We start from the raw sequence: 23,831 nt of genomic DNA on the forward strand, positions 1-23,831 counted from the left end.
CATTTTGTTGTTGTTTTGATTTGTTTTTTGTTTCTTTCAAACCAGGTCTCCCAGGCTACAGTCCAGTGGCACCATCACGGCTCACTGTAGTCTTGACTTCCTGAACTCAAGCAGTCCCTCCACCTCAGCCTCCTGAGTAGATGGCACTACAGACACACACTACCCTGCCCAGCTAATTTTGGTATTTCTTGTAGAGACAGGGTCTCCCTATGTTGCCCAGGCTGGTCCCGAACTCCTAGGCTCAAGTGATCTCTCGCTTTGGCCTCCCAAAGTGCTGGGATTACAGGTGTGAGCCACTGTGCCCAGCCCATCAAGATTTTTTTTACTGTTAGGGTTTGTGAGACTCTCCAACAATGTGAGCCATCCTTGCTTGAATGCCCCAGGGAGAGGCCCTCGGCTAAGCACCTGACATGTCCGAGCCATGTTTATAATTGGGCAAAGCACAAAAAAAGTATAAAAAGGTGCCCCTTCCTTAAGGCAGACATCTACTTGTTGGACGCCTGTCATAGTGTATGGATTTTCTTAGATGAAGTCACTTTGGAAACACCCTCATAACCAGTGTGAAATCTGGGGTGCCTATAGTGCACACAGAGTCCCTTCAGCCATGGGCTCCTTTCACATCACACACGGGATGGCCCTGAGAGGAGGTCACTGCCACTTCACTGCAGACCTGAGAGGGCAAACCCTGTTTGACAGAAGGGGAAACTGAGGCAGAGAAGACCTGACTCACTGCAGGTCATGCAGCAAGGACGCAGTAGGCCAAGCCCTGGCCCTGCATTGCTGGAGTCCCTGCCTGAGCTCTTGGGCACGCAGCTCTGCTCCTCCGCTGAGGACACCATGCCTGTTCCACCCGCCCATCCTCTTCCCAGGATGCTCGCATCCGCCTACCTGCGTGTAGCAGCGCAGGAGCAGCCCCTTGTCCTTCAGCAGGCGCATAAAGTAGTGACAGATGGTCGGCTGCAGGGAAGAACGACAGCACTGCTGATCATTGCAGGGAACAGCCACAGGCCACTACCATGCGCCAGGAACTGTTCTAGGCACTGCGACTGTCTTACCCCCAGGGAATAAGCAAAGCAGCCGTGTTGGGGAGAGACCACGACTATCCCCAGATCACAGATGAGGAAACTGAAGGACAGGGAAGGGGACTGTGTCGCCAAAGTCACATGGTGGGTAAGCTGCAAAGCTGCGATTCGCACCCAGGCAGCCTGGCTGCAGGGTCCCGGGCTCTCCACCGCATCATGGGTGCAGCTAAGCCTCGCAGCAGCCCTCTTCAGACAGTACCATCAGCTTCGCTTCACAGGAGGCAAATCGGAGGCTCAAGGTCGTAAGATGAAGACATGAGGAACCAGGACACGAATGCAGGCAGTCTGGGGCCAGCACCCATGTACTTAATGGCTACGTAATATTTGTCTGCAGGGCCCTGGGGGCGCTTCCCATGCGTGCCCTCCCCCAACCTTTCCTGTTTTGCCCCCTGCAAAAAAAAGATCTCACCTTGAACTGCCCAGGATAGAGCTCCTTGGCGAGGGCGAAGAAGGGTTCCGGATGTTTCTGTAGGAGAGACAGCCAGAGGGCCAGATGCCCCAGGTAGGACGAGGGTTGGAGCCAGGTGACCCCCATCCCACCCCTCACAGACGCCCCTTCCTGGGGGAACACAAACCTTGAAATAGCTGATCTCGAAGATGGCCTCTGGGTAGGGAAGATGGTACTTCTCTAGGTTGTCATAGAGGCCAGTGGATGGAGAGCGAAAGTCGGGAATGCCCGCAGCTGGGAGAGGGGGGTCAGGGAGCAGTTGGTCTATACCCTACTAACTCTCCCAGGACAGGCCTCAGACAGGGCTCCTCCCCAGCCCTTGGGAGGGACTCCCCAATTCCTGGGGGTGGTTGCTGGGGAGTAGGGTTACTTACATGTGGAGATTCCAGCACCCACCAAACAGATGACTCTGCGACCTGGAGGAGAGGAACTTATGCACCATATGACACTGTTTGCTCAGTCCCTATAATAGCACCACCCATCACGGCCCCTGACACCGTTTACTCCATGCCAGGCCCTGGGGCAAGCATCTCAGATGCATGATGGGCCTTCCAATCATCTAGAGAGGGATGGTGTTAACATCCCCATTCTTTAAACGAGCAAACTGGGGCTCAGATAGGGGAAGAAGTCACACAATGGACTGCGGAAGAGCCAGCCAGAGGATAAAGAATCCAGTGTTTGGCTGGGTGCGGTGGCTCATGCCTGTAATCCCAGAACTTTGGGAGGCTGAGGTAGGCGGGTCACCTGAGGTCAGGAGTTTGAGACCAGCCTGGCCAACATGGCGAAAACCCGTCTCTACTGAAAATACAAAATTAGCTGGGAGTGGTGGCACGTGCCTGTAATCCCAGCTACTTGGGAGGCTGAGGCAGGAGAATCACTTGAACCCAGGAGGTGGAGGTTGCAGTGAGCCAAGATCATGCCATTGCACTCCAGCCTGGGTGACAGAGCAAGACTCCATCTCAAAAAAAGGGGGAAAAAAAAAGAATCCACTGTTGGAAATTATACCAACTTAGACTTGAGAAAAGGCCACTTGAGGATAAGAGCCCAGGGCTAAACAGAAATAGCTGGTGGCTGGTGATTAGCCACCAGGCCATAGTACTCTGGCATCTGCCCATCAGCTGATAGACAGGCACAAGTGTGACATGCTGTGGGTCAGATGCCTCTGGGATACCCTGTCCAAGGGAGGACAGCAAAGGTGAACAGAGCACAAAGCCTGCCACAGCTTCAGCCCTGAGCTTTAACTCTGAGATGCCATCGGGCCAGGCCTGGTTGAATCCAGTGGTGGCTATATACGGTCTGGATTCAGGGGACCTGGGGTCAAATCCTGCCTCTGCCACTTGGCAGCTGTTTGACCCTGCACTGAGTCACTACCTTTTTGTGCCTCCGTTTCCTCCTGTGTCCAGATCACTTCCATAATGGTCTTACGGGTATAATGTGAAGATCAAATAATAGGACACTTGTAAAGTGCTGAGCCCAGTGCCTGGCAAATAGTGAAGGCTCAATTAAGTAGTTAAAAAGAAATTTTTAGGGCTGGGCCTGGTGGCTCACACCTGTAATCCCAGCACTTTGGGAGGCCGAAGGGGGTCAGATAACCTGAGGTCAGAAGTTCAAGACCAGCCTGGCCAATATGCTGAAACCCTGCCTCTACTAAAAGTACAAAAATTAGCTGGGCGTGGTGGCGGGCGCCTGTAGTCCCAGCTACTTGGGAGACTAAGGCAGGAGAATTGCTTGAACCTGGGAGGCGAAGGTTGCAGTGGGTCAAGATAGCGCCACTGCATTCCAGCCTGGGCAACAGAGGGAGACTCTGTCTCAAAAAAATAAATACATAAGTAAATAAAGCTTTAGAGCGGTTAGGTGAGGGTTGGAGCCTCACCTTTATATTTTTGCAGAGAAGGGGTCTTGCTTGTTGCCCCAGCTGGTCTTGACCTCCTGGCCTCAAGCGATCTTCCTGCTTTCTACCTCCCCAAATGCTGGGATTATAGGCCTGAACCACCACGCCCAGCCTCAATTAATTGTTATTGTTCATTACTATCTCCTCATGGGCACCCTCATGAGCCAATTACCCCAGAATCCAGGAGCAGGAGGACACAAGGAACAAATGCTTTGTAGCCACTGCCTGTGTTGTCTTTGGGGCCTGCCCATGCTAAAAGATGGCTGCAGACAGCTGCTCGCCTGCCGCAGGAGAGGGAGGCTCAGGGCAGCAGGCCTGGCTGCCCGAGGAGAGAGATGGTGGCAGCTGGAGGACAGGGACACTGGAGAAGACGTCCTCAACAAAAGGCTGCTCAGGAACCACAAAGGGTCGATTGTTCTAGTTGAGGACTGCTGAGGGCCTGGTTTCTCAGACTTCGGTGACCTCAACTCGTGGCAAGAAATATAAATTTCAGGCCAGGCGGGGTGGTTCACGCGTGTAATCCTAGCACTTTGGGAGGCTGAGGAGGGTGGATTGCCTGAGCTCAGGAGTTCGAGACCAGCCTGAGCAACATGGTGAAACCCCGTCTCTACTGAAATAAAAAAATTAGCCAGGCGTGGTGGTGTGCTTCTGTAATCCCAGCTACTTGGGAGGTTGAGGCAGGAGAATTGCTGGAACCCAGGAGGCGGAGGTTGCAGTGAGCTGAGATTGTGCCACTCCACTGCACTCCAGCCTGGGCAACAAAGCAAGACTCCATCTCAAAAAAAAAAAAAAAAAAAAAAAAGAAATATAAATTTCATGGTGACTCAGTAAGTAGACACCTATCCACCATATCTGAAACAAGCCTCCTGTAGTAATAACCACGGCACACGCTGCCACAGCTCTCGCTATGTTCCAGACTCTGCTCTAAGCATTTGCATTTTTATTAATTAATTTATTTATTTATTTATTTATTTATTTTTTTGAGACGGAGTCTCGCTTTGTCGCCCAGGCTGGAGTGCAGTGGCCGGATCTCAGCTCACTGCAAGCTCCGCCTCCCGGGTTTACGCCATTCTCCTGCCTCAGCCTCCCGAGTAGCTGGGGCTACAGGCGCCCACCACCTCGCCCGGCTAGTTTTTTTTTTGTATTTTTAGTAGAGACGGGGTTTCACCATATAATTTATTTTTAAAATTTTATTTATTTATTTATTTTTTAGAGTCAGGGTCTCACTGTGTTGCCCAGGCTGCAGTGCAGTGGTGCCATCATAGCTCACTGCAGCCTCCAACTCCTGGGCTCAAACAATCCTCCCTTCTCAGCCTCCTGAGTAGCTAAGACTACAGGCAACGCCCCCACATCTGGCTATTTTTTTTCTTGTAGAGATGGGGGGGGTCTCACTATGTTGCCCAAGCTGGTCTTGAATGCCTGGTGTTGAGTGATTCTCCCACGATGGCCTCCCAAAGTGCTGAGATTACATACATGAGCCACTGCACCTGGTCCTATATTAATTTATTTAGTCCCCCAATAACCTTATGAGTTAGATACCATAATCATTATCCCCATTTTATGAAACAGGCCTGGTCAGTCAGCGTACAGTAATTCACTCAGCAATGGAGAAGCGACCCAGGTCTGGCCAATCGGAGACTTGGGGGCAGGCACGTGACTCAACCTGGCTCAGTGGGAGCGAATCTCTGCTGTTTGGTTTGAACTACTGGGAAAAGGTGCTCTCTCAGTGGCAGCTCCTAGGTTGGTGGAACCTGCATTTGGAACTGCCAGGAGTTACCTTTACCCCGACACAAGAAAAGCAGCATCAGAGAGAGTTATGATTTTTAACAAAGTGGAAGCACCTAGGCCCAGCCGTGCTTCAAGCTGGATTAGAGCCAACACACTCCTCTTTGGCTTAAGCCGGTTCCAGTTGTGTTTCTTGCTACTTGTAAAGAAAAGGTTTCAATACATGGTTCAAGTGGCTGGGGATGGGAGGTCACTTGAGGCCAGGAGCTGGGCACAGTGGCCCAATCCTGACAGGGGACTCACAGCGTTCGCTCTGCATGTACCGGGCCACCCCTTCCAAGGTCAGTTCGTCCAGCAGACGCTCCTTCTGGCTGCCCAGGCTGAGCGTCTGGGAGAATAAGTTCCGCAGGAAGTCCACTGGCCAGAGAGAAGAGACACAGCGGCAGGACGGGCATTCAGCCAGGGGGCATGGATGTCTCCAGCACCCTGGCCCCAGCCCTGGGGTCCCCGGCCTCCCCACATCTAAAGGCACGAGGCCTGGCCCAGCCAGGAGCCTCCAGGAGCCTGCTCTGGCACTGGTACCCGACCCACTGTTACATACTTTGAATGTCACTCCTGATGGAGTTGAGGAGGTATCACCCACACCCCTGCCCTGAAATCCCCCCGCCCCCCAGAACCCTGCTCCCCGTCCTTCGATACTCACTGTCTGCTTCTCCACCAGCGGCTCCTCCCTCAGAGTCTGAATCTGAGTCCTGGAAGGGGTGGGGTGGGGTGGCCAGGCCCGAGAGGTGGGATTAGGGAGGGAGGGGAGGGGGTGATACCAGGTTTGGGGAAAAGGCTGTGGCAGGAAGGTGGCCTGAGGAAGTGTGGGGTGGTGGAGAGACTGCACTGGGGCTAGCTCGAGGGCTCTGGGACAGGCTGCCTGGGTTGGAGTCCTGGCCATGCCAGTCCCCAGGAGCACAACCTCATGGGAGTGGCTTCGCTTTTCTTTTCTTTCTTTCTTTCTTTTTTTTTTTTGAGACAGTGTCTCGCTCTGTCACCCAGGCTGGGGTGCACTGGCGCAGTCACAGCTCACTGCAGCCTCAACCTCCCAAGTTCAAGGGATCCTCCTACCTCAGCCTCCCAAGTAGCTGGGACCACAGGCGCATGCACTACGCCAGGCTAATCTTGTTTTGTTTGTGTTTTTGTAGAGACAAGGTCTCCCTGTGTTGCCCAGGGTGGCCTTGAACTCCTGGGCTCAAGCAAGTCTCCTGCCTCGGCCTCCTAAAGTGCTGAGATTACAGGCGTGTGCCACTGTGCCTGGCTGTGACTCTGATTTTCTAAGTCTGGGTGTCCCTCACCTTGGAAAGGGAATGTGGGTGCTGGGTGCGGCACCAGGAGCGGGGAAGGTGCTCGGTAAGCGCTGGCTGTTGCTGTTAATATTATCACAGCCTGGGGTCTTCCCTTTGTCCCTGGGTCCCCTGGAGCATGGGCCTGCTGTCCCTTCCCAGCAGCTCTGGGGACCTCTGAATAATGTCCCAAGTCACTCTGGGAATGATTCCAATGCAAAGCCTCAGTGCTCACTGCAAGGACCTATGTGCCCCCTCCTGCTCGAGGCCCCAGACACTCTCTGCCAACCTCTCCAGCAACCTTTGAGTCCTTCCTCAAAGCCTGCCTTCAGCCCAGCTCTGGACTGGCAGGTCTCTGGGACTCTGTCCAGGGCCTCTCTGCTTTCTTTTTCCAGCTTCCTGGGGCTACCTGCCTCATCCATGCCAATGGCCTCTGCCTCGTCACTCATGACACCATCTCTCTGCCCCCAGATCTGGGGTTCCCTGGCTTCTTGGACACCTTGCCCTAGGTGCCCTCCAGCCTCTCACTCCTACCATGTCCCAAACGGATCCTGGCATCTCCCCCAAACCCATCTTCCTCCCAGGTCTCATCTCAACGTGATTGTCCTGTCCCCCAGTCAGCCAGATGTTTCGTGCCCCCGCCTCCCTCCTCACCCTCCGGCTGCAGTGTTTCAGGTCCAGAGCACGTACGCTTAGTCTTCTAAGGGGCTGTCCGCCAACCCCTTTTCCCTCCCCGGGGCTCCACCTGGTCCAGCCTGTCCTCTCCTCCGGGGGTCCTGCCCCAGCCTCCTCCCCCAGCCTCTCAGCCTCAATCTCCACCTCCCATCCACCCTGCTGCCCTGCATGTGAGGCTGTCTGGGTCAGCTCGCCCCGCTCCACTTGAAAGGCCCTTCTCTCTGGCTTCTCCAGTTTTCCCGGACATCTATGGAATTGCCAGGATGTCCACAAGGGCAGGGACTTTGCCTGGGTGCCCAGCACTGAGAACAGGGTCTGGCTCCTGGCAGGAGCTCCAGGAGCTCCTCCACCTCGGAATGAATGCCTGCTTCAGGCTGGACCACGGCTGGGCCCTGCAAGAGATTTCACCAAAATGCAGTTCTGACCAAGCCACCACCTCAGACAACCCCTTCCCCGGCCACTCACTGCTCTGCGTCCAAGCCTTTTTGAATAAGACCCTCCTTTCCAAACATATGACAATTAAAAAAATTGCTTTTTAAGACTGTGCAACTCCAGATGGGCGTGGTGGCTCATGCCTGTAATCCCAACACTTTGGGAGGCTGAGGCAGGAAGATTGCTTGAGGCCAGGAGTTCAAGACCAGCCTGGGCAACACAGTGAGACTTTGTCTCTATCTAAAAAGAGAGAGAGAGGCCGAGCGTGGTGGCTCAGGCCTGTAATCCCAGCACTTTGGGAGGCTGAGGCGGGTGGATCACGAGGTCAGGAGATCGAGACCATCCTGGCCAACACGGTGAAACCCCATCTCTACTAAAATACAAAAAATTAGCCAGGCGTGGTGGCAGGCGCCTGTAGTCCCAGTTACTCAGGAGGCTGAGGCAGGACAATTGCTTGAACCCAGGAGGCAGAGGTTGAAGTAAGCCAAGATGGCGCCACTGCACTCCAGCCTGGGTGACAGAGTGAGACTCCGTCTCAAAAAAAGAGAGAGAGAAAAAAGAGAGTGAAAATGAGAGAGAGAGAGAGAGAGAGAGAGAGAGAGATTGGACAACCTCTGCAAAAACCTTGACCACACTCGCGCGTACTTCAACAACATATGACTTGGGGCACATGCCTTGTAATTACCCAAGCCCACCCTTATAAAGATAACTACTGTTAGCTAAGCTTAATGGTAATTACTCCAGTTTCCTCTGCATAAAACTAATTATTTCTACAGAAATAGGTCATAGTACAACATCTTGAGTTTTCTGCAGAACGATATGCTACAGACCTACCTAATTTTAAAGATAATTTTTAAAAAAGAGATGGCATTTTGCTATGTCGCCCAGGCTGGTCTCGAACTCCTGGGCTCAAGTGATCCTCCTGCCTCCCAAAGTGCTGGGATTACAGGTGTGAGCCACCGTGCCCAGCCTCACCTCCTTTTTCAGAGCAGCTACATAGTATTAGATTGTATGGATGAACCATAGTTCATTTAACCCATCCACTAACAGCCATTTGGACTGTCTCCAGTTTTGCCCTGTGACGGACAATGCTGCATTTTACATCCTCGCATCTCTCTCTTTGGGACTGAGGATCCTTTTTAACATTCAACCTTTTTATCTGACGTTGGTCGTGCTTTGGGGGCCAGGCGAGTGAGTTGCCACAGCCTAACAGGAGGCTCTTATATCCTCAGCAAGGCTCCACTGTGCATTTGTGAGGTATTCTGATGCCCGCTTCTGCACCACCCCACATCTGAAAGGCAATCTTGGGGGTGTGGGTGGGCTGGCACTCTTGCAGGCTGTACACAGTGAGGCTGTGTGGAAGGCCTGTGCCCAGCATGTATCGGCAGCTTGGCCTAAGGGAGAGCTGGAGGTGCTGATGGGGGGCCTTCAAACTCCTGTGAGACTGCCTGTCCACCTCTCCTGGCAGCCTCTGGCAGGCGGTGTGCCCAGTGCTGGGGGACTCAAACCTTTCCCTGCTCCTCTAGCCGACGGACAGGGGACAAGTGACTTAACACCTCTGTTTCAAATTCTGCCTCTGTAAAATGGCCATGATAGGCATTTCTCTTCACAGGGATGCCAGAAAGATGAAGTGAGATGAGGCAAGTTTGGCACTAAACAGTGTGCACAGCTGGAGTAAGCCATCAGTAAATGTTAACCGTGACTATAATGAGCTGACCCCTACCAGCCACCCAGTTACGGAACACATCACACTCCTTCATGCCCCCAGGTCTTTGCACAAGCGATACCTGTCGTGTGGATCACCATTTCTCACCTTGTCTAAGAAAATTCTAAGTCACTCTTCACTTATACTGTGTCTGTATCTTGGTCTGACAGCTAGACCAGCCTGTGGATTCCTCCAGGGAATGGCCTGGCTGGAATCTTCTTTGACCCAGAAAGTTTTTCTCTGTGCTCCCACAGTGCCCTGAGTTTCTTTACTTTTCTTCCTTTTTTTTTTTTTTTTTTTTTTTGAGACCATGTCTTGCTCTGTCGCCCAGGCTGGAGAACAGTGGCACAATCATGGCATGCTACGGCCTTAAACTCCTGGGCTTAAGCAATCCTTCCCCAACTCAGCCTCATGAGTAGCTGGCACTACAGGCATGTACCACTGCACATGGCTAACTTTTAGATTTTTTGGGGCCTCCCTACATTGCCCAGACTGGTCTGGAACTTCTAGGCTCAAGCGATCCTCCTACCTCAGCCTCCCAAAGTACTGGTATTACAAGCATGAGCCACTGTGTCTGGCCTGAGTTACTTTCTTTCTTTTTTACTTTTTAGAGAAAGGGTCTTGCTGTTTTACCCTGGAGTGCAACGATGCAATCATAGCTCACTGCAGCCTCAAACTCCTGGGCTCAAGCGATCCTCACGCCTCAGCCTCCTGAGTTATTGGAATTACGGGCATAAGCCACTGCACCTGGCCCCCTGAGTTACTTTTATCATCACACTGTGAGATAATTTTTTCCCATCACTTGTCCACGAGATCTGTGCGTTCCAAGACCAAATGGGATACCTGTCTCTTCCAGGCCCAGGACAAATTTGGTTCAGAAGGGATGGCAGGCAGTGGCGAGGAAGGAGGAAAGTTTGGGAGGGCAGGCCTGGACTTGAGGCTGGAAACGCTTCTCTGACAATCCCCAGAATCCGCCTTTCCCCAGAAAGCTGCACTGGGTGGTGTGAGGGATTGGGGCAATGAGCCGAGGGCCGTGGGGTGACTGTCTCCCCTTTGCCACCTCCCCCCCTGCGGGCTGTGGAACAAGTCCATCTCTCTCCTCCCCTCCACCCTTTCGCCCATCTCACCTGAGCCTCCTGCACCTTCCCTGCCTGGGTCTCCAGAGGGTGAGAGGCTGAGGGAGGGGAGCAGAGGTGGTTACAGTGGGGAGAATGATTAAGTGGGGAATAAAGGGATTCAAATGGTCAGTGAGGGGCCAGAACACCCACCAACCGAGTTACACTGGGATGGGATGGTGGTAAAAATGGAGCACAGGGAGGGAGGGGGCGGAGAAAAAATCTTATCAGCATGCAAAGTGATGCCAGGAGAGGTGATTAGTGAGGGGCAGAGAGGCTGGAGAGGAAGATTTAGAAGGAGAGGGAGAAAGTAGGGGCTTTTGCCCAGGCTGATCTTGAACTCCTGGGCTCAAGCGATCCAACCACCTTGGCCTCTCAAAGTACTGGGATTACAAGCATGAGCCATTGTGTCTGGCCCTGACTTACTTTCTTTCTTTTTTACTTTTTAGAGAAAGGGTCTCGCTCATGTCACCCAGGCTGGAGTGCAATGGTGCGATCATAGCTCACTGCAGCCTCAAACTCCTGGGCTCAAGCGATCCTCCTCCTCCTACCTAAGGGATTCAGGGCATGAAGGAACACTCAGGAGGAGTTAGGAAGGACACGACAGTGTGTCAGTGTGTGTGCGGGAAGGGTTAGATTTACACGGCAGAGGGAAGTTTAGAAAGGAAGAGAGAAGGGAAGGGACGCTTTGGCTGGGAGGCAGGTTTAGGAGGGAGGTGCAGTGGTGCAGTGGAAGCGGTAGGTTTAGGAGAGGCGCGGAACAAGGGGAAGCCATAGAAGGGGACAGCAGGGGTCCCTCAGCATCCTCTGGTTGCCTCTAACAATCAGGTACCCTTAGCAGCCGGGACCAGGGCAACTTATGTTCTTTGCAGCGAGGGTCCTTAGCAACCAAGGTGTGAGAAACACGCATCATTGGAAACTTGGCAAGTGGATGTGGTAAACGAACCCTGAACACCCTGCGACCCAGAAACCCACCAGCCTGGCGATATAGATCGCTTAGCAACAACCCTCAGAACCCCACTCCCCGAGGCGCTCCCTACTTCCCGCCCCACTGCGGCCGCCCTTGGGCCCCGGGGCCTGCAGCCTTCAATCAGGCCCCGGCGCGGCCCGTCCCTCCCACCCGGATTCCCGACTCACGGTCCGGCTCTGCCATGGGCGCGGTGCTGAAGCCCTCGAGGCTGTCACCGACCGCTCTGTCCCGTCACCGACCACTGTGTCCCGTCACCGACGGCTCTGTCCTGTCACCGACTGCTCTGTCCCGTGACGGCACCAGAAATGGGAGTGGCCGGGATAGGGCACTGAACTACAACTCCCAGCAGACATTGCGGCCGCAGACGCGCTTTCCTACGACACCCGGAGCGCCCCAGTTAGGTAAGAAAGCGCGCGAGGACCGGACTACGAGTCCCAGAAGTCATGGCGTCAGCAGCCATGTTGGTAAAGGGCGCCCGGAAAATGTGGGAACGGCTAGAGAGTCGTAGTCCTCTCGAATACTCTGATTGGTCAGCATGAGGCACGGGGGCGGGGTGTGAGCGATTCAGCATATTATCATTGGATGAATCAGGGGGCGTGGTGGGGAATTTCCCGCAGGGCGGAAGCGCCAGAACTCCCGGCAAAGCCCAGCTACAGGCGGGCCACTGCGAGGGGCCCCTGAGGTGGCGGGGGCCATGGCTGGGGTCGCGTGCTTGGGAAAAGCTGCCGACGCAGATGAATGGTGCGACAGCGGCCTCGGCTCCCTGGGTCCGGACGCAGCGGCCCCCGGAGGACCGGGATTGGGCGCGGAGCTGGGCCCGGGGCTGTCGTGGGCTCCCCTCGTCTTCGGCTACGTCACTGAGGATGGGGACACGTGAGTGAACTTTAGGCTGCCAAACGGAGCCTTAGGACCCGGCATCTGATTCCCCATTAGTGTCTGATCCCTGAGGCTTCCTAACCTCACACTCCTAAATCTGACTTCCGATGCTGAACTTCCTGACCTCTAACCCCCGAGTCCTAACTTTTAACAAAACCAATCTTCTATCCAGCTATGATCCTCACCCAATCATTTCTGACCTTTTCCTGAACTGTGATTCTCAGCTCCTGGAATCCACGTTGTATCCACTGATACCCAAACCTGACTCCAGTCCTGAGACTTTTGTTAGAACTGTGGCTTCTCCTGACTTCTAACCTCCAAATATGATCTTTGATTCTTAGTTCCTGATTTGAGCCTTAGAGTTTGATTTCCAAAATTAATGCTTGGTCCCTTACTCTAAGATCCTGTCATCTGAGCAGTGTTCTTCAAATCTTAAATTCAAAGAGAGAGAATGTAAGCTCTTCTATGTTGAATTCCTAATTAAAGTAAAAAAAAAAAAAAAAAATAGGAAAATAGAAAAAAAGAATGTAAGCTCCACGAGACCAAGGATCCATCTGTTAAACAAATATTATTTACACAGTACAACATTCCAGGCTCCGTTTTAGGTGCTAGTGATAAAGGCAGTGGAGAAAACAGACAAAAACTTAAGCGCTTGTGGAGCATACATTTTAGTGGAGCTAAATAAACAGATAAGACCGCAAGGAAGGAAAGAAACAGAAAGACAGGAAGAAACAAAGAAAGACACGCAGAAAGAAAGAAACATAGAAAGTAAGAGAAGGAAATAAAGTCAGAGGTAGTAAGTACTTTGGAGAAAAATAAAGCAGGAAAATGAGGCAATAGATAAACAGGATAAGAGCATTTCAGGGAGAAGGAACTGCAGTTGCAAAGCCCAGATGAGGGACTGTACTGGGTTTTTTGTCTGTTATGTTTTCTGCTGTATGCCCAGTGATGCAAGCAGTGCCTGACCCAGGAGGCACTGAAGAAATATTTATCTTTTCAAAGAACCAGCTTTATAATCTTGTTAATTTTCATTACATTTCATTACTTAATTTTGGTTTCTTTTCTTTTTTTTTTTTTTTTTTACTTTCTATTTAATTAGTCTCTGTCCTGGCTTTTTTTTTGAGACAGAGTCTTGCTCTGTCGCCCAGGCTGGAGTGCAGTGGCCGGATCTCAGCTCACTGCAAGCTCCGCCTGCCGGGTTTAAGCCATTCTCCTGCCTCAGCCTCCCGAGTAGCTGGGACTACAGGTGCCCGCCACCTCGCCTGGCTAGTTTTTTTTTTTTTTTTTTTTTTTTTTAGTAGAGACAGGGTTTCACTGTGTTAGCCAGGATGGTTTCGATCTCCTGACCTCGTGATCCGCCATCTCGGCCTCCCAAAGTGCTGGGATTACAGGCTTGAGCCACCGCACCCAGCCGGTTTTTTTGTTTTGTTTTGTTTTGTTTTTTGAAATGGAGTTTCACTCTGTCGCCCAGGCTGGAGTGCAGTGGCACCATGTTGACTCACTGCAACCTCCATCTCCTGGGTTCAAGCAATTCTCCTGCCTCAACCTCCCCAGTAGCTGGGATTACAGGTGCCCACCACCGTGCCTGGCTAATTTTTTAAATATGTATGTATGTATGTATTTATTTTTTGAGATGGAGTTTCGCTCTGTCACCCAGGCTGGAGTGCAATGGCGCGATCTTAGCTTACCACAACCTCCGCCTCCCAGGTTAAAGCGATTCTCCTGCCTTAGTCTCTTGAGTAGCTGGGATTACAGGTGCACACCACCATGCCTGGCTAATTTTTGTGTTTTTAGTAGAGATGGGGTTTCACCATGTTGGCCAGGCTGGTCTCAAACTCCTGACCCCGTGATCTGCCTGCCTCAGCCTCCCAAAGTGCTGGGATTGCAGGCATGAGCCACCATGCCAGGCTGTTCTGACTTTTATTATGTTCATTCTTCTGCTTACTTTGGCTTTAATTTGTTCTTCTTTTTGTAGTTTCTTAAGGTGAAAGTTGAGATCATTGATTTGAGACCTTTCTTTTTTCCTCTTTTCCAGTATAGGTATTGAGTGCTATAAATTTGCTCCTGACTATTGTTTAGCAATATTGTTTTAGCAATATCTCTCAAATTCTGGTATGTTGTGTTTTTATTTTCATTTAATTCAGTATGCTTTATTATTTTTTTGAGTTGGAGTCCACTCTGTTCCCCAGGCTGGAGTGCAGTGGCACAGTTTCCGTTCACTGCAACCTTGTCCTCCTGGGTTCAAGTGATTCTCTTGCCTCAGCCTCCCGAGTAGTTGGGATTACAGGGGTGTGCCACCACCCCCGGATAAGTTTTGTAATTTTTTTGGTAGAGACAGGGTTTCACCATGTTGGCCAGGCTGGTCTCAAACTCCTTACCTCAAATGATCTGCCCACCTTGGCCTCCCAAAGTGCTGGGATTACAGGCATGAGCCACCACACCCGGCCTAATTCAGTATTTTTTTTCTTTTTCTTTTTTTTTTGAGACTGGAGTCTTGCTCTGTCACCAAAGCTGTAGTACAGTGGAATGATCTCAGCTTGCTGCAACCTCTGCCTCCCAGGTTCAAGCAATTCTCATGTTTCAGCCTTCCGCGTAGCAGGGATTACAGGCATGCACCACCACATCCGGCTAATTTTTGTGTTTTTAGCAGAGATGGGATTTCACCATGTTGGCCAGGCTGGTCTGGAACTCCTGACTTAAAGTGATCCACCCACCTCGGCCTCCCAACGTGCTGGGATTACAGGTGTGAGCCACCACACCCAGCCTAAAAATATTTGTATTTCTGTCTGTCTGTCTATCTATCTATCATCTGTATCTCTCTCTCTCTCTCTCTCTCTATCTCTATCTCTATCTCTATCTCTATCTCTATCTCTATCTCTATCTCTATCTCTGTCTATCTCTATCTATCTATCTACCTACCTACCTGCCTGCCTGCCTGCCTGCCTGCCTACCTATTGACAGGGTCTTACCTAGGCTGGATACAGTGTCTCAATCATGGCTTACTGCAGTCTTGAACTCCTACCAAGCCATCCCCCTACCCCAGCCTCCCAAGTAGCTAGGACTACAGGTTTGCTCCACCATGTCTGGGTAATTTATTTATATCTAAAGGGTGTTTCTTGTAGACCATGTATAATTGGGTTTTGCTTTCTTTTTAATAGAGACAGGATCTTGCTATGTTGCCCAGGCTTATCTTGAATGCCTGGGCTCAAGCAATCCACCTGCCTCAGCCTCCTAAAGTGCTAGGATTATAGGCATGAGCCACCACCCCTGGCCTTTGCTTTTTTATTCAATCTAACAATCTCTACCCTTTTTTTTTTTTTTGAGGCAAGGTCTTGCTCTGTCACCCAGGCTGGAGTGCAGTGGCATGATCATGGCTTACTGTAGCCACGACCTCCTGGCTCGAGTGATCCTTGCACCTCAGCCTCCTGAGTAGCTAGGACCACAGGCACATGCCATCATGCCTGGCAAACTTTTAAATTTTTTTGTAGAGACAGGGTCCCCCTGTGTTCTCAAACTCTTTTTTTTTTTTTTTTTTTTTTTTGAGACACAGTCTCATTCTGTCACCCAGGCTAGAGTGTAGTGGCACTGTCTCTGCTCGCTGAAACCTCTGCCTCCGGGGTTCAAGCAGTTCTACTGCCTCAGCCTCCTAAATTTGGGATTACAGGCGTGTGCCACCACACCTGGCTAATTTTTGTATTTTTAGTAGCAACAGCAGTTTCACCATGTTGGCCAGGCTGGTCTCGAACTCCTGACGTCAGGTGATCCACCCGCTGTGGCCTCTCAGAGTGCTGGGATTACAGGTGTGAGCCGCTGTGTGCAGCCGTGGTCTTAAACTCTTGAGCTCAAGCAATCTTCCCACCTTGGTCTCCCAAAGTGCTGGATTACAAGGATGAACCACTGTGCCCAGCCAGTCTCTGCCTTTTAATTAGTGTTTAGACCATTTACATTTAATTTGATATTGATATGATTGTGTAAATTTATCCCATTTCTATTATATATATTCTATTTATCTATGTTTTCTTTTTCCTCCTTTTTGCCTTTTATTGGGTATAGTTTTTGTTACTTTTTTTCAATCCTGCTCCTTCTGAATAGTGTTTTTCATTTTTTTTTTTTGTTTGCTTATTGGATATTCCTCTTTTTGTTATGTTAGTGGTTGCTTTAAGGTGGGGGTTGGCAAACTATGGCCTCCAGGCAAAATCTAGCCAGCCATCTGCTTTTGTATGGTTATGAGCTAAGAATGGTCTTTACATTTTTAAACAGTTTCTAAAAATCAAAAGAAGGATAATGTTATATGGCAAGTGAAAATATATAAAATTCATATTTCAAGCTCCATAAATAAAGTTCTTTTGGAATGCAAGCAAGCTCATTCATTTACATACTGACACAGCAGAGTCGAGTAGTCAAAATAAACCATATGACTGCTGGGCTTAGTGGCTGACGCCTGTAATCCCAGCACATTGGGAGGCCGAGGCGGGCAGATCACGAGGTCAGGAGATCGAGACCATCCTGGCTAACACGGTGAAACCCTGTCTCTACTAAAAATGCAAACAATTAGCCGGGCATGGTGGCAGGCGCCTGTAGTCCCAGCTAATTGGGAAGCAGGAGAATCGCTTGAACCCAGGAGGCGGAGGTTACAGTGAGCCAAGATCACGCCACTGCACTTCAGCCTGGGCAGCAGATGAGACTCCATCTCAAAAAAACAAAACAAAAACAGAAACAAACAAACAAACAAAAAACAGAAAGAGAAACTATTGACTTGTAAAGACTAAAATAGTTATCTGGCTCCTTACAGAAAAAATTTGCTGATTCCTGCTGTAGGGTTGATAGTTTACAACTTTAAGTTATCATGGGCTACCTTAAAGTGAAATTATGCCATTCCACATAGAGTAAAAGAACTTTATTTTATTTTATTATTATTATTTGAGATGGAGTCTCACTCTGTCGCCCAGGCTGGAGTGCAGTAGCACGATCTCGGCTCACTGCAAGCTCCACCTCTCTGGTTCAAATGATTGTCCTGCCTCAGCCTCCTGAGTAGCTGGGATTACAGGCACGTGCCACCATGCCTGGCTAATTTTTTGTGTGTTTTTTGTAGAGACAGGGTCTCATCGTGTTGGCCAGGTTGGTCTCAAACTCCTGACCTCAAGTGATCCATCTGTCTCAGCCTCCCAAAGTGCTGGGATTACAGGTGTGAGCCACCGTGCCCAGCATAATGAACTGTTTTAATATTCTTGTTTGCAAATTCTAACATTTGTGTCATTTCTGGGTCAGTTTCAATTGATTGATGGTTCCTATTATGGATCATGTTTTCCTGCTTCTTTACATGCCTGATAATCTTTGGTTAGGTGCCAGACATGGTGAATTTTTTTTTTTTTTGAGACAGAGTCTCGCTCTGTCGCCCAGGCTGGAGTGCAGTGGTGCGATCTCTGCTCACTGCAAGCTCCGCCTCCTGGGTTCACACCATTCTCCTGCCTCAGCCTCCTGAGAAGCTGGGACTACAGGCGCCCGCCACCACGCCCGGCTAATTTTTTGTATTTTTAGTAGAGACGGGGTTTCACCGTGGTAGCCAGGATGGCCTCGATCTCCTGACCTCACGATCCACCCACCTTGGCCTCCCAAAGTGCTGGGATTACAGGCGTGAGCCACCGCGCCCGGCCAACATTGTGAATTTTACCTTGTTAGTCTGGATAGTTGTGTATTCCTATAAATATTCTTGAATATTATTCTGGGGTGGAATTAAATTACTCAGAAGTAGTAGTTTGAGTCTTTCAAGTTATTGCTTTTATGGTTTGTTAGGTGGGTGTTGAGCAGTACCCCATCTACAGCTAATTAATTCCCCACTATTGAGGCAAGTATCCCACCCAATAGCCTGTGATTATGTTTTTCCAGCCTGGCTGGTGGGAACACTCACGATTCCTGGCCCCGTGTGAGTAACAAGCACTTTTCTGAAATCCTTTTGGATGGTTTTCCCATCCCCACAGACTCACGGGCATGGCTGGTCCGTATTCTCCCGAATACGCAAGAGAACCTCCCCCAGGAGTCTCTCCTTTGGCAACTGTCTTTGTTTTGTACCCTGTCCTGTGACTAGCCACCCTGGTCTCCACACACTCTTCCTCCATGTCCATCTCCTGACCTCAGACAGCCTGATGGGCTCTGCTTGGATTCTCTGCACCATGGCTTTGACTCTCTCTCAAGACAATAAACTGTGGCAGTCAAGTGTGGGCCCCACCTCGTGTTTCCTGTCTTTCAGGGGTCACTGTGATTCACTGCACGATGTCCGGTGTCTTCAACACTGTTACTTCATATACTGTATTTCGTCTGATTCTTGTTTGCTTGTTTGTTTCACTTGGGAGGGGATTCTGGTCCATGTTACTTCATCTTGGGCAGAAGTGGAAATCCCAGTGAATAAACATTGATTCCACGAATTTGCTGATGAAACTCTGACCTCTGACCTCCCAGCTAGCTGACAGGGGATTCTGGGAACTGTGGTCACAAGGCCTAGCATACAGGAGGCGCCCCATGTTTGTCGAATGAAGGAATGCAAGAGGACTTGAACTTTGCCCTCTGACCCCGGTCTTTGTCCCCAGGGCACTGCACTTGGCCGTGATTCATCAGCATGAACCCTTCCTGGATTTTCTTCTAGGCTTCTCAGCTGGTACTGAGTACATGGACCTGCAGAATGACCTAGGCCAGGTGAGCCACGAGGGGATGGTGTAGGGCTTGGGGTCCAGGGTCCCCAGTGTGACTCCCTACCGCCTGTCCTCTGCTTCTGCAGACGGCCCTGCACCTGGCAGCCATCCTGGGGGAGGCATCCACGGTGGAGAAGCTGTATGCAGCAGGCGCCGGGCTGTGCGTGGCGGAGCGTAGGGGCCACACGGCGCTGCACCTGGCCTGCCGTGTGGGAGCACACGCCTGTGCCCGTGCCCTGCTTCAGCCCCGCCCCCGGCGCCCCAGGGAAGCCCCCGACACCTCCCTCGCTCAGGGCCCTGACCATACTCCCGACACCAACCACACCCCTGTCGCCTTGTACCCCGATTCCGACTTGGAGAAGGAAGAAGAGGAGAGTGAGGAGGACTGGAAGCTGCAGCTGGAGGCTGAAAACTACGAGGGTGAGGGTCGTGCATCATCAGGGAAGGACTCAGCTCCTGGGCTAGGCGAGAGCACCTGGCCCTGGGCTCAGCTTCCCTGATTCGAGACCGAGCTCCTTGGGAAATCATACCTAGGCTTCAGGAGCCCAGACATTGGGACCAGGGACCTCCACTCAGGGTCCAGATGATTGAGAATTGGATATGTAGGACCCAGGACCCCCACCTGGAGGCCCCAGGTCACTTGGGATGCAGACCTGTCACCCACAGACCCAGAGCTGCCAGGATCCAGTTGTTGGGCCCCCAGGCTCCCCACCTGCAGAATGCATTGCAGCTGGGATCCCTACCCCACCCAGGACCAGGGAATGCAGAGCTCAGGCCCTCTGTGAAACTCTGGCACCCCAGGTTCCCAGCGATGGGCAGCAGGGTTCAGAGACAGCCCTCCTTAGCCTCACGGGAAGAAGGGCTTATCTGCCCACAGCCCTAACATCCAAGTTTCTGTTCCCCTGCCTATAAGCCCAGCCACCTGAGACCAGACCCCTCCTCAGATGGACTGAGGTCATTCAGGACCCAGTGTTCAGGGCCTACCTCTCAGCCCCAGGTCACAGGCTTTTCAGCTACTTGGTACCTTTTTTTTTTTTTTTTTTTTTTTTTGAGATAGAGTCTCGCTCTGTTGCCCAGGTTGGAGTGCAGTGGCGCCATCTTGGCTCACTGCAACCTCCACCTCCCAGGTTCAGGTGATTCTCCTGCTTCAGCCTCCTGAGTTGCTGGGATTACAAGGATTACAGGCACATGCTACCATGCCCAGCTTATTTTTGTATTTTTAGTGGAGACGGGGTTTTACCATGTTGACCAGGCTGGTCTTCAACTCCTGGCCTCAGGTGATCTGCCCGCCACGGCCTCCCAAAGTGCTGGGATTATAAGTGTGAGCCACCGTGCCTGGGCAGCAACCTTAATTTAAGGTTTTTTTTTTTTTTTTTTTTTTTTTTTTTTTTTTTTTTTTTTTTGACATGGAGTCTCGCTCTGTCGCCCAGGCTGGAGGGCAGTGGCGCTATCTTGGCTCACTGCAAGCTCCACCTCCCGGGTTCATGCCATTCTCCTGCCTCAGCCTCCCGAGTAGCTGGGACTACAGGTGCCCACTACCACACCCAGCTAATTTTTTGTATTTTTAGTAGAGACGGGGTTTCATCATGTTAGCCAGAATGGTCTGGATCTCCTCACCTCGTGATCTGCCCACTTCAGCCTCCCAGAGTGCTGGGATTACAGGCGTGAGCCACTGTGCCCGGCCAATTTAAGTTTGTTTTAAAGATGATCTCACTGTCACCCAGGCTGGAGTGCAGTGACACCATCACAGTGTGCTGCACCCTTGATCTGCACTTAAATGATCCTCTGGTCTCAGACTTCCAAGTAGCTAGGACTACAGGTGTGCACCACCACACTTGGCTAATTTTTTATTTATTGTTTATTCTTTTTGTTTGTTTGTTTTTTTGAGATGGAGTCTTGCTGTATTGCCCAGGCTGGAGTGCAGTGGTGTGATCTTAGTTCACTGCAACCTCTGCCTCCCGGTTTCAAGCGATTCTTTTGCCTCAGCCTCCTGAGTAGCTGGGGCTACAGGCATGTGCCACCATGCCTGGTGCCACCACGCCTGGCTATTTTTTTGTTTTTTTGTTTTTTTTTGAGACAGAGTCTCGCTCTGTTGCCCAGGCTGGAGTGCAGTGGCTGGATCTCAGCTCACTGCAAGCTCCGCCTCCCGAGTTTACGCCATTCTCCTACCTCAGCCTCCCGAGTAGCTGGAACTACAGGCGCCCGCCACCATGCCCAGCTAGTTTTTTGTATTTTTTTAGTAGAGACAGGGTTTCACCGTGTTAGCCAGGATGGTCTCGATCTCCTGACCTCGTGATCCGCCCGTCTCGGCCTCCCAAAGTGCTGGGATTACAGGCTTGAGCCACTGCGCCCGGCCTATTTTTTTGTATTTTTAGTAGAGACGGGGTTTCACCATGTTAGGATGGCCTCAGTCTCCTGACCTCGTGATCCTCCCGCCTCAGCTTCCCAAAGTGCTGGGATTATAAGTGTGAGCCACCATGCCGGGCCTATTCTTTTTTCTTTGAGATGGAGTTTTGCTTGTCACCAAGGCTGGAGTGCAGTGGTGCTATCTCGGCTCACTGCAAGCTCTGCCTCCCGGGTTCACACCATTCTCCTGCCTCAGCCTCCTGAGTAGCTGGGATTACAGGCATGTGCCACCAGGCCCAGCTAATTTTTGTATTTTTAGTGGAGACAGGGTTTCACCATGTTGGCCAGGCTGGTCTGGAACTCTTGACCTCAAATGATCTGCCTGCCTCGGCCTCCCACAGTGCTGGGATTACAGGCGTGAGCCACCGTGCCCAGCCTTTATTTTTTATTTTTAGTAGAGACGAGGTCTTGCCATGTTGCCCAGGCTGCTTCTTGAACTCCTGGGCTCAAGTGATCCTCTTGCTTTGGCCTCTCAAAGTGCTGGGATTACAGGTGTGAGCCAGCATGCCAGCTCAGGTCCTTTGTGAAGTAAGAGCAGAGACTTGGGTCTACACCTGGCCCCAAAATCCAGACCCCCTGTCCACAGAACCCAGGCTCTTTACCCACGGGCCCCAGGCTTCGAACAACCCAGGCCTAGCACTTGCCAGCAAGCTCAGGCCATCCGAGACAGGACCCAGGTACCTCTTTGCCATACCCACGAATTCAGGAACCAGCCCCCAAACCTGATCACCCTCAGGCCACGTGACCCTCCCTCAGGATCAAAGCACAGGGGGGACCCCTCACCTCATCTGACACCAATCACTCTGTCCCCAGGCCACACCCCACTCCATGTGGCCGTTATCCACAAAGATGTGGAGATGGTTCGGCTGCTCCGAGATGCTGGAGCTGACCTCGACAAACCGGTGAGCCCCAACCTGGGGGAAGGTGCCGTCGGCGGGAGGGGGCTTATCCCGTCTTCGGGCCCTCTGACCTTTCTGCTGCTCCCCCACAGGAGCCCACGTGCGGCCGGAGCCCTCTGCACTTGGCAGTGGAGGCCCAGGCGGCCGATGTGCTGGAGCTTCTCCTGAGGGCAGGCGCAAACCCTGTTGCCCGCATGTATGGTGGCCGCACCCCACTGGGCAGTGCCATGCTCCGGCCCAGCCCCATCCTCGCCCGCCTCCTCCGTGCACACGGAGCCCCTGAGCCTGAGGGCGAGGACGACAAACCCGGCCCCTGCAGCAGCAGTAGCGACAGCGACAGCGGAGACGAGGGCGTGAGTCAGGAGAGGCAGGGCAGCCCAGCTGGGGGTTCAGGATAGACCGGCAGGCAAGAAGCCGGAGAAGATAATTAGGCACCGACCTTGGGCTGCTGTTAGAGAACTCAGGCAGCAGCGGCCAGTGACACGGGGCACTGGTCAGGAGAGACCTGGACAGGGGTGGTGGGAAGAGCTTGGGCAGAAGTGACTGAAAAACTAAGACAGTGGCAAAGGTAGAACTCAGGCAGGGGTGGAGAAAAGACCTTGGTCGCAGTGATTGGTGAACACAGGCAGGGGTGGGTGGCAGCACCAGGGGTGATTTTAGGGAGCAGGAGTTGGAGATCTCAGGCTGTGAAAAGACAACGTTGCGTGGCAGTGATTTGAACACCAGCAGTGGTGGGGCAGGACCCACGCCAGCGGTGGGGAGAGAGAGAGTCAGAGAACCCAGCTATATGGATGCAACCTTGGGCAAGGCGCGGTGCTAAATGATGGGTGTGGAGGAATTTGGGTAAAGGCAGAGAGAAGGGGTGGAGGAGGGTCACCTCAGTTGCCGAAACACTGGAGTGACGGCTGAGCTAGAAATTGGTCTGTAGAAGTGACCTTGAAAATGGAGTGCTGGCTGGGTGTGGTGGCTCACGCCTGTAATCCCAGCACTTTGGGAGGCCGAGGCGGGCGGATGACAAGGTCAGGAGTTCGAGACCAGCCTGGCCAACGTGGCAGGACCCCGTCTCTACTAAAAATACAAAAATTAGCTGGGCGTGGTGGCGCATGCCTGCAATCCCAGCTACTTGGGAGGCTGAGGTAGGAGAATCGCTTGAACCTGGGAAGCGGAGGTTGCAGTGAACCTAGATCGCACCATTGCACTCCAGCCTGGGCTACAGAGCGAGACTCCATTTCAAAAAAAAAAAAGAGAGAAGAAAAGAAAATGGAGTTCTGAGAGCTAGGAAACGGGGAGGTTTAGCCAGGAGCAGGGAAACTTGGGCTTTGAGGCAAGACCCAATTCTTAGGGTGCTCTATGAGGACATGGGTGGCAGGCAAAGTGACAGCCACCTGAGCCCCTCTGCCTGGTCCCCTTTGCCCCCAGGATGAATACGACGACATTGTGGTTCACAGCGGCCGCAGCCACACCCGGCTGCCTCCCACCCCAGCCTCAAAACCTCTTCCTGACGACCCCGGCCCCGTCTGATTCATTTCATTGTTAATATAACTTTCCATTTAATAAATAAAACCCCCGTTCTGACAACCAGAGGCCAGACTG

General features: G+C 51.8%; 2 protein-coding genes across 13 annotated transcripts in view; one reads left to right on the forward strand and one right to left on the reverse strand.

Moving 5' to 3' along the window:
* The window catches only part of LOC105495391 (sirtuin 2), a 26,690-nt gene extending 14,984 nt beyond the window's left edge, over positions 1-11,706 (reverse strand). Inside the window, exons 1-9 of one of the 7 annotated variants that reach the window (XM_071086666.1) lie at positions 11,539-11,698; positions 10,828-10,952; positions 10,414-10,460; positions 5,850-5,898; positions 5,450-5,563; positions 1,905-1,946; positions 1,658-1,764; positions 1,492-1,548; positions 889-957 (exon numbers count right to left, since the gene is read on the reverse strand). In XM_071086666.1, coding sequence (XP_070942767.1) covers positions 889-957; positions 1,492-1,548; positions 1,658-1,764; positions 1,905-1,946; positions 5,450-5,563; position 5,850 — 390 coding nt within the window. In that variant the 5' untranslated portion in view covers positions 5,851-5,898; positions 10,414-10,460; positions 10,828-10,952; positions 11,539-11,698. The other 6 variants (XM_011764856.3, XM_071086667.1, XM_071086664.1 and 3 more) reach the window with 6 other exon arrangements.
* LOC105495392 (NFKB inhibitor beta) lies at positions 11,652-23,821 on the forward strand. 6 transcript variants are annotated; one of them, XM_011764858.2, is made up of 6 exons: positions 11,652-11,772; positions 18,832-18,937; positions 19,020-19,353; positions 22,153-22,241; positions 22,331-22,591; positions 23,658-23,821. In XM_011764858.2, the coding sequence occupies exons 2-6, from the start codon at positions 18,911-18,913 to the stop codon at positions 23,757-23,759; spliced, it is 813 nt and encodes a 270-aa protein (XP_011763160.1). In that variant the 5' UTR covers positions 11,652-11,772; positions 18,832-18,910; the 3' UTR covers positions 23,760-23,821. The 6 variants fall into 6 exon arrangements, with proteins under 6 accessions (XP_011763160.1, XP_070942776.1, XP_011763161.1 ...); XM_071086675.1 differs by having other exon boundaries at positions 11,754-11,772; positions 18,888-18,937; XM_011764859.2 differs by lacking the exon at positions 11,652-11,772 and adding an exon at positions 11,794-11,835.
* The last annotated feature ends 10 nt before the right edge of the window (positions 23,822-23,831 follow it).

Source organism: Macaca nemestrina, chromosome 20, assembly GCF_043159975.1.
Source record: "Macaca nemestrina isolate mMacNem1 chromosome 20, mMacNem.hap1, whole genome shotgun sequence".
NCBI classification, from domain to species: domain Eukaryota; kingdom Metazoa; phylum Chordata; class Mammalia; order Primates; family Cercopithecidae; genus Macaca; species Macaca nemestrina.